This window comes from Carcharodon carcharias, chromosome 20 (genome assembly GCF_017639515.1).
Source record: "Carcharodon carcharias isolate sCarCar2 chromosome 20, sCarCar2.pri, whole genome shotgun sequence".
NCBI lineage: Eukaryota > Metazoa > Chordata > Chondrichthyes > Lamniformes > Lamnidae > Carcharodon > Carcharodon carcharias.
Window position 1 is genome coordinate 77,550,339 of NC_054486.1, and position 9,944 is coordinate 77,560,282.

Sequence of the window (9,944 nt, forward strand, 5' to 3'; positions counted from 1 at the left end):
AACTGCGACGCCCTGTCTGTGATGACTTTGGCAGGCATCCTCTGGAGGACTGAGATGAGGGCCCTGGACTGCTTTCGGGGTCCTGCTGTGTGGCAGTGGCACACTCCTCGGCCTGTGAAGCTGAAACTGCTGAGGTCACAAGAAGAGGGGATTCAGATGGGCCGGTCACTACAAAGTCACCTGGGTGGATGGGCCAGGAGTATGCACCTGCTGATTCTCCTCCCTATGGGTGCCCGTGGACCCCTGACTGACACCTTGAGGGAGAGGGGTAGCTGGAGTGAGACTGAACTCCCCAGCACCCCTCTCGCATATACACTTTTGTAGGCCAACTATGGCATCAGCGATGGAGTTGAGCCCACACAGCAATGCAGGAGCAACGTCCTGGACCAAGGTCTCCATGGCGGCTACCATCCTACCAATGTTGACCTTGGTGCATTGGCATGCTGGCGCTATCACCTCAGCCTGAAGGTGGATGGACTCCTCCATCATGCCTTGCAATCTGAGGAGTGCAGTGGACATCCCTTCCTGGTTTTCCTGAGCTTGCCTTTGCAGCTCCAGCAACTGTGACAGAACCAAGTCCAGAGGCTCGTCATCTGACTCGCACTCAGCAGATTTCTGACCTCCAGCAATCCTCCTAATGCCGGAGACCTGGGAAGTCTCCTGCCGCTGCCTGCTATCGATCAGACAGTGTGATGTGCTCACCAGGTTGTGATCTTGTGTCTCTTCTAATGCTAGGTCCCACCAAGTTCTGTGTGTCTGTGCTGGTGGAAGGTGTGGGTGAGCGCCGTGATGGGACTTCAGGGAGGGTGCCTTCAGATTCCACTTTGGCGGTTTCTTCGGGGCTTGTTTGGAGGCCCTGGGTCATGGATTTTGTCGGCTGTTTGGCAGATATGCCTGCAAAAGCAAGGGGACATAATTAGTCCGTGGCAGTGGCCTGTGAAAGAGGACACATCACTTACGGCATGGTTGCATGATGGATGTTGCACTGCTGGATCCTCACTTGGTAGAACAGCGCCAACCTCACCGTAAACACAGGACTGGTCCAGATTCTTGCCAGCCAGCTGGATGGCTCTGTTTTCAAAGTCCTTTTGGACCCTGATTTCGGGCATTCCGCCACTGGTCTGCTACCCCTCTCTCTCTCAGCCAGCTTGTCCTGCATGAATAGAGATGGACAAAGTGTAAGCAGGATGCTTGCCGGGCCAGATGATAAATGTGCTTTGCTGTGCGGGTGGTGGGCAGTCCCATGGATGGACTGAGGACAATGAAGGTGTGTTTTAAAGAGTGAATGGTGATGTCCCTTGAACTGGCAGTAAGTGAGGGCCCTATGGATGTGTGCGCATTGACAGTGATGAAAAGAGTGGCTTACCCTGGTGGAACGGAGATCATCATTCATCCTCTTGCAGCACTGGGTGGCTGTCCTCTTCTGAAGGGTGTTGGCGCTGACCACTGCCTCCCAAGCCTGATTGGTCACGTTACTGCCCATCCTGAGGCCAGAGTGGGGGTACAGGACATCCCAGCGGGCTTCCACGGCATCCAGCAGTAGCTCGAGGGACCCGTCATTAAACTGGGGGCTGGAGTCTTTTTTCCTTTGATGGCCATGGTGAACTGGTAGAGATGAGCAGTGTGCTGGCAGCTGCCTTTTAAACATGGCGGCCAGCTTGATTTAACAGCGGGGTGATGGCGGGAGGGTGAGTGAAAGCCCGCCCACCATGGAAACGGCATGTTTCCTGGAAATGCATAATCAACAAGGTGGGTCTGGGATGATACGGCATGAAAACCTGCCATCGCGGCCAGCGGGTAAAACATAGTTTTACTCACCCGCTACTGCACTTAGTGCAAATCTGGGAAGGTTCCACCTGTAGGTTCACCAGACCGATTCCTGGCACGGGTGAATTCTCCTAAGAGGAAAGATTCAGAAGGCTGGGCTTATATTCTGTAGAGTTTAGAAGAATGAGGGTTGATCTCATTGAAGCATACAAAATTCTTACAGGGCTCAACAGGGTAGAAGCAGGAAGGATATTTTCTGAGGGGTCTAGAACCAGGGAACACAGTCTCAGAATAAGGGGTAGGCCATTTAGGACTGAGATCAGGAGAACTTCTTCATTCAGAGGGTGGTGAATCTTTGGAATTCTCTAACCCAGATGGCTGTGGGGGCTCAGTTATGAGTATATCTGATGGAGACTGATAGATTTCTAGATATTAAAGATATCAAGGGATATGGGAATTATGTGGGAAAATGGCACTGAAGTAGACAATCAGCTGTGATCTCGTTAAATGGTGGAGCAGGTTCGAGGTGCCGATTCGTCTACTCCTGCTCCTATTTCCTATGTCCCTAAAGATCAGAATTGGCTCTGATTGCCTGTCTCCTCTTCCCAACCAACTCTCTGCTCTTTATTCGACAAATAACCTGCTAGTGTCCGCAGTCAAAGCTGAAACATAAATAATGGCCAGTTCATAAGAAACTGGAGATGATTAGTGTTGGGAAAACAGAACTCCAGCAAGCAGTCAATGCCGTCATGAGAAGAGAGGGAAAAAATTCAAAGACAACAACGTGGCCACGAATAGAAATATTTATTACAGTTAGCAGCGTAGTGGAAACAGTAAATCTCTTGTATATTTAGCATTTTAAAGATTTTCTACAATAAAAGCTCATTAAAAAATGAGGTGAGTTTCTTTACTAGAATATCAGTCTATATACTGTAGCTTTACGCAAGAAAACAATGGAATAAAGATTCTATCCATAGACCAGAAAGTCAAAAAATCTGCATGCAATAACAACAATAAACAGTCACTTGTCAAGAAAAGAAGAAATTGTAATATTTTTATTCTGTTAATAACCCTGTCATATTTCTTATGTACTGTTAGGCACAGTTTTTTATTCATTCATGGCTAGGCCAACATTTATTTAAGAGTCACATTGCTGTGGGTCTGGAGTCACATGTAGGCCAGACCTCTCTAAAGGACGTAAGTGAACCAGATGGATTTTTACAACAATCGACAATGATTTCATGGTTATCATTAGACTCACTATTCCAGCTTTTTATTGAATTCAAGTTCCACCACCTGCATGGCGGGATTCGAACCGGGTCCTTCGTTTTAAAAACGAGCGGGGAGAGCGAGGAGCCTTCGTTTTAAAAACGAGCGGGGAGAGCGAGGAGCCTTCGTTTTAAAAACGAGCGGGGAGAGCGAGGAGCCTTCGTTTTAAAAACGAGCGGGGAGAGCGAGGAGCCTTCGTTTTAAAAACGAGCGGGGAGAGCGAGGAGCCTTCGTTTTAAAAACGAGCGGGGGAGAGCGAGGAGCCTTCGTTTTAAAAACGAGCGGGGAGAGCGAGGAGCCTTCGTTTTAAAAACGAGCGGGGAGAGCGAGGAGCCTTCGTTTTAAAAACGAGCGGGGAGAGCGAGGAGCCTTCGTTTTAAAAACGAGCGGGGAGAGCGAGGAGCCTTCGTTTTAAAAACGAGCGGGGAGAGCGAGGAGCCTTCGTTTTAAAAACGAGCGGGGAGAGCGAGGAGACTTCGTTTTAAAAACGAGCGGGGAGAGCGAGGAGACTTTGTTTTAAAAACGAGTGGGGAGAGCAAGGAGCCTTCGTTTTTACCTTATTTACTTACACCTTTTTACAACCTGCATATATCCCCCTTTGAACTAAAACAACTCAATTCAAATCTACTCCTGTTATTGCTTTATATAAAACTCTGATTGAAGTTCCTCTTGGTTCATTAACATATCAAAACCACTTCTTACTGTTGGCTTTAAACTCTCGCAGTCATTCTGGCTCTTACTTAGGTAATGATACCCAGAGTGGATAGAGGATTGGCTAACTAATAGAAGACAGAGAGTTGGGATAAGGTGGGCATTTTCAGGATGGCAACCTGTAACTAGTGGAGTGCCACAGGGATCAGTGCCGGGGCCACAATTATTTACAATATATATTAATGACTTGGATGAGGGAAGTGAATGTACCATCACCAATTTTGTGGATGACACGAAAATAGGTGGGAAGGCAAGCGAAGAGGATGGTACAAAGAGTCTAAAGAGGGAAAGAGGCATATAGACAGATTAAGTAACTGGGCAAAAATGTGGCAGATGGAATATAATGTGGGAAAATGTGAGGTTATACACTTTGGCAGGAAGAATATTATTTAAATGTAGAAAGACTGCAGAAAGCTGCAGCACAGAGGGATTTGGGGGTCCTCATGCATGAATCCCAAAAAGCTAGCATACAAGTTCAGCAGGTAATAGGCAAGGCAAATAGAATGTTGGCCTTTATTTCAAAGAGAATGGAGTATGAAAAGAGGGAAGTCTTGCTAAAACTATACAAGGCACTAGTTAGACCACACCTAGAATACTGTGAACAGTTTTGGTCCCCTTTCCCCTTATCCAAGGATAGATATACTGGCATTGGAGGCAGTCCAGAGAAGGTTCACTAGGTTGATCCTGGGTATGGAGGGATTTTCTTATGAGGAGAGGTTGAGTAGGTTGGGCCTGTACTCATTGGAGTTTAGAAGAATGAGAGGTGACCTTATTGAAACATATAAGATTCTCAGGGTGATTGACAGGGTATATGCTAAGAGGATGTTTCCCCTCGTGGGAGAGACTAGGACCAGTGGGCGTAATTTCAGAGTAAGGGGTCACCCATTAAAGACAAAGATGAGGAGGAATTTCTTCTCTCAGAGGGTAGCCAATCTGTGGAATTCTTTACCACAAAGGGCTACAGAGGCTGGGTCGTTAAGTATATTCAAGGCTGAGATAAACAGATTTCTAATCAGCAAGGGAATCAAGGGTTATGGGGAAAAGGCAGGAGAGCGGATTTGGGGATTATCAGATCAGCCATGATCTCACTGAATAGTGGAGCTGACTCAATAGGCTAAATGGCCTACTTCTGCTCCTACGTCTTATGGTAGTTGGAGTAAGAACCAGAGTGACTGCTAGAGTCTAAAGCCAACAGTAAGAAGTGGTTTTAATATGTTAATGAACCAAGAGATACTTCAATCAGAGTTTTACATAAATCAATAACAGGAGTAGATTTGAATTGAGTTGTTTTAGTTCAAAGGGGGATATATGCAGGTTGTAAAAAAGTGTAAGTAAATAAGGTAAAAATAAGGTAAGTTTACTTTTTTTAAAAACCCTAAGAACTAAAGAACAAGTGATAAGTCTAGGAAGAAAGCATTTCTAAAGAGACTGGTTAAGACGATAGAGAGATCAAAGGGAAGGAACGCATTTAAGGAAATATTGAAGCCTATGAGGGGATAGATGCTTAGGTCTCCCAAAAGACAACAGGATAGCTGGTCAGAACTCCCAGAAGATTGTGTGAACAAGGCAGACTGAGGGAACCAGTTGCTGTCAGTCTCAGAGGACACCCCAAGAAGAAAAGGCACCGTGTGGTAAAAATTACTGGAATTCTATAGATTTTGAAAATCTATAAGGATAGTTGCTGAACAGAAAAGGGGAAGGTTAGCTCTGAGGGTAGGTAAGATCTTGTGGAACTGTTTTAAAGTACATTTTACTATGTAAAGCCATTCTTGTGTTTAAATGTAATTTTTTTTTGCTTTATTCTTTTAATAAACATTTACTCTAATATAAAATCATCACAAGTGGTCGGGACATCATTTTCTGATTTCAGAACCTTTCCTCATACTGTGCAAATTGCAAAAGCTGTTTGGCAGCTGTTTCAAGTTTCCCTTTGGGATTTGGGCAGCTCGCCATCAGCTATGCCATAACACTCAGTATAAAAATAAATATTCAAAATGTTTTACAGCATTAAAAGGAGACTATTTATATAGTGTTGGTGAGTATTGGAACCATGTATCCTAAAAATGCAAAGCATTTCTCAGATTCAGACATTTTGCTTAACAGGCAAAATTCAAACCAACTGCAAGTATAAAACAGATCTATAAATGTTGTTTGGAAATATATTTAATTACAATATGCATCAATGAACAATACTTACTAGGCCACTTCATGTAACTGAAGAATATTAGGATGTAAACTCAGTCTGCGCATGGCTTGAATTTCACGTAGATTGTTCACTTGCTCCATGCTAATTACAAAATTTGAATAGAGGACAATGGTTATCTGGGAGCTATCCATCATCAGCTATAATGCAAGAGCATGAAACTGCAAAATTTATAAACATCAACTGAACCTGAAAAAGTCTATTACTTTTTAAACAAATTTTCTCATGTCTTTTTAACCAGTATAAATGGCTCAATTTGTCTGTGGAAATTTGCTGCATTTCAAACTGTTTGTACTGGTTGCATTTGACAGCACACATTTAAGTGTCTGATGTGCAAGTTCACCCAGTGATGTAATGCCAATTTTAGAAGTGGCTGTACTGCAATCATAAATGAAAAATTACTTTTGTGTGGTGCTCATTTGTACGCAGTTTCCTCAGAAAAACTTCATTTTTGATATTGTGTTTGGTTCATTGATTCTCAGTTATTTTATCTGGTTAGTAACTGGACCATACAGTTCAGGAAGATTAGATAAATCCACCATCCCACTCTCAGTTGAAGGGGTCAAAAGATTGGTGCGATGGGTAAGAGGAAGGGGGGAGTGGGTGTTAAAGTCCAGATTTGGTTGGCTCAGCAGAGCATAGCTGAACCACAATATCCTCCAGTGCCCTGTTGTTGTTCACTTCGTACAAAACAGCAAGTGATTGGGAGTGAGATAAATTATTTGGAATCAGTTTTGGCTGAGTACTGTCATACAAAATGAGTCAATGTAAAAGTGATGGGGTGGCGGAAAGAGATGGAGGATCTCAAAAACTGGGCACTGGCTCTGCCACTGTAAGGGAGTCATGAGCCAAAGGCTGGGAACTGGAGGCAAGGAAGAAGAGTTTGAGACCTGACCTGCGGATGAAATTACAAAACAGAATGCAAAAAATGTTGGCTGCCGCAAATCATTGCTGTATACTGAGGCTGCAGAAATCAACCAGCTATATCAATGGAACATTACAGAATAGGCATTAGGGGCTGGATTTTTGCAGGGTCGGAAAGACTAAGAATGGAAAGCGGGACCTAAATGCACAAGTCCCATCCCCATTTCAGGCAAATCCAACTTTTGCCAGGTGGGGAAGGCAGCAGGGCGTGAATCACAGAGGAGGGAAATCCAAACTCAGAGGGCCACCGGAGCTTGGTTCCGAGTTCAAACAGACCCCATTTCGGCTCTTCCAAAGATCTTACCCTCAATGTGGAAGTCATAAATTGATGGAGTAAACCTAAATGATCTTGAAGTGTGGATACGGTCTGTATACCTTTAAAAAAATCGTGTTGGGCAGCTTTGCTTTACAGGCCATCTGCTGCTGGTTAGAAAAGGAACAGTAGCATCTGTTCATGAAGTTTCAATAGAGCTCTTTGTTGATACTTCCCCAAGGGCTATCATTATGATTATTTGGCTGAGTTTCAAAAACTATAATTATCTCAGCAAGGGGTTCAGAGTTCATAGTTTGATTGACAGTTTAGAGAGGCTATTAAAGGATTAGCTGTCTTTGATGTGCATCTGAATAAAGAGACTTCAAAGTTTTGAACAGGTTTTACAAGTGGGAGCTTTTTTCACTATCATGTAGGTCTGACAGCTGCATTAGTTTGTTAGAAGTTTATTTCTTTCAGATCAACCTGGCTCCAAGGTCTGCCCATGGTCAATATTGGATGAGTGGCTCTGGAGTTGGCACGGAGGTAATGAGGGGCCCCGGGGAGTGAGTGATGGGCATAAGTTTGCATGGAGGGTACGAGGAGCCATGAGCAATGGGTGAGGGCTATAAGGACCAAAAGCTTCTGAAACAACCTGGACAAAGTCCCAGAAAACCAAAGCGGAACTTTTGAGCAGCCCACCTTGGCAGTCACTTGCCCGCTCCACCACTCCATGAGGTTATCTGCTTCCAGATCTGGCGGGCCCAATTCAATTCTGCATCTGCCACCCCCAGAGCAAAAATTGCACTTATTGGGGTACTTTTTAACCGAGCCACGTCTGGCAAGTCAGGAAATTTCTCAACTCGAGCTATGCACCTCGGTAGCAAAAATCTGGCCCTAGATATTAGGTCAATGTTCCAAAAGTAGGCACAAGTTGTTTAAAATCGAGGTTGCAAGCACAAGAACAAAACTAACAGGCTCTCTTTTTCTTCCAGTCAAACCCATGCTGGGTCTGCCACCATCCTACCCAAGCTCATGGCGGTATTATGTCCTTTCTCACCCTCTCTGGCATATTATTTAAATGGAGATAAATTGCAGAACTCTTAAGGTACAGAAGGACCTGGGCGTTCTGGTACATGAATCGCAAAAAGTTAGTATGCAGGATATAGCAAGTGATTAGTAAGGTAAATGGGAAGTTGTAATTTATTGCAAGGGGGTGTAAAATAAAAATAGGAAGGTTTTGCTACATTTGTACAGGATGTTGGTGCGACCATTTCAGGGACTACTGCATACAGCTTTGATTTCTTTATTTAAGAAAGGATATAATTACATTAGCAATGCAGGGTAAGTTCACTCAACTGATTCCTGGAATGAAGGGGTTGTCTTATGAGAAAAGGTTGGGCCTGTATCCACTGGAGTCTAGAAGAGTGAGAGGCGATCTTACTGAAACATGTAAGATCCTGAGGGGACTTAACAGGGTTGATACTGAGAGGATGGTTCCCCTTGTGGGAACGACTAGAACTAGGGACACAATTTAAAAATAGGGGGGGTTTCCCATTTAAGACGGAAGTGAGGAGAAATTTTTTCTCTCAGAGGATCATTAGTCTGTGGAATTCCCTTCCCCAGAGAGCAGTGGAGGCTGGATCATTGAATACTTTTAAGGATGAGTTAGACAGATTCTTGACTGACAAAGAGTCAAATGGCATAGGGGGTAGAGAGGGAAGTAGAGCCCACAATCAGATCAGCTATGATCTTATCAAATGGCAGAGAAGGTTCAAGGGGCCGAATGGCCGACTCCTGCTCCTGCTGACACCAATTTCCATCTCAAGGTTAGTCCATACTGCACAGTACACTTCCTCAATCCTTTCAGTCCATGTTTACATGGTGTGCCCCCTTCTCCAACCCACACCTCATCATGGAGATGGACGTGGAGCCGGAGCCCCACCCCGACATTACTCCCTGGGTTTCCCTCCCTATTCTCTCTCCTATCCCAATTTCAGTGCAGTTGTCCATGTCAATCCCTAAGTTTCCACCATATTTCCTACTGACTTATTATTGCTAAAATAAAACCGGAAATTGGTGACTGCAGTTGCTTTATGTGGTTATATGGCTAAATGCAATCACTTCAGTTTGTTTTTAACTATGGCAGCAACAGGACTCAAGAGGCACGAAATCAAGACGCGGATCGAGGCAGGCTGGGACTGATTTGGGGAGCTCAGGTCGTACAAGCAGTTGATTTACCAAACACATGTCACCGTTTCTCACTCTACAGAAATTTAAAGTGGCGACATCTACATTACACGAAATAAATGGTCAGTGACAAAAAGTATTATTTTAAAATCCATTGCTGATTACACGAGGCTTTACTACATACTCTTAATACATACTCTAATTAATTGAAATGACAACTTTTAATAAAATATTTAGAATAGTACATATAATTAAATATAAGTCCTAAATATTTTATAAGTTCATTAAGATAGCTCTAGGATTTAAAGCGATTTCACAACATATTAAACTATCGTAAATAAGTTAATTTCACAAACTGTACGGTTACAATAATTTGAATTTACCTTTCAATATATTGTTTCATCTTTTTACAAGCGTAGTAGGTCCCATCTTTTAAGCTTTGCGCCTTCCAGACTTCTGAAAACGTCCCTTCGCCTATTTTAGCTACCAGTCGATATTCTTTAAAAAACAAACGACAGCATTTAATAAAACAAAGTAAAGCTGGTTTACAACAAACCTGAGCCCCTCTATTTTTAAAAAAATTACACTGGTAGATCCCATGCCCTTCAGCAGCAGATTACAAATTTTCAC

General features: G+C 43.6%; 1 protein-coding gene across 1 annotated transcript in view; it reads right to left on the reverse strand.

Annotated features, from left to right (window-relative positions):
- The window catches only part of LOC121292186 (MAPK/MAK/MRK overlapping kinase-like), a 122,826-nt gene that overhangs the window by 112,606 nt on the left and 276 nt on the right, over window positions 1–9,944 (reverse strand). Inside the window, exons 2-3 of the mRNA XM_041213843.1 lie at window positions 9,698–9,812; window positions 5,945–6,034 (exon numbers count right to left, since the gene is read on the reverse strand). Coding sequence (XP_041069777.1) covers window positions 5,945–6,034; window positions 9,698–9,812 — 205 coding nt within the window. The remainder of the gene's footprint in view (window positions 1–5,944; window positions 6,035–9,697; window positions 9,813–9,944) is intronic.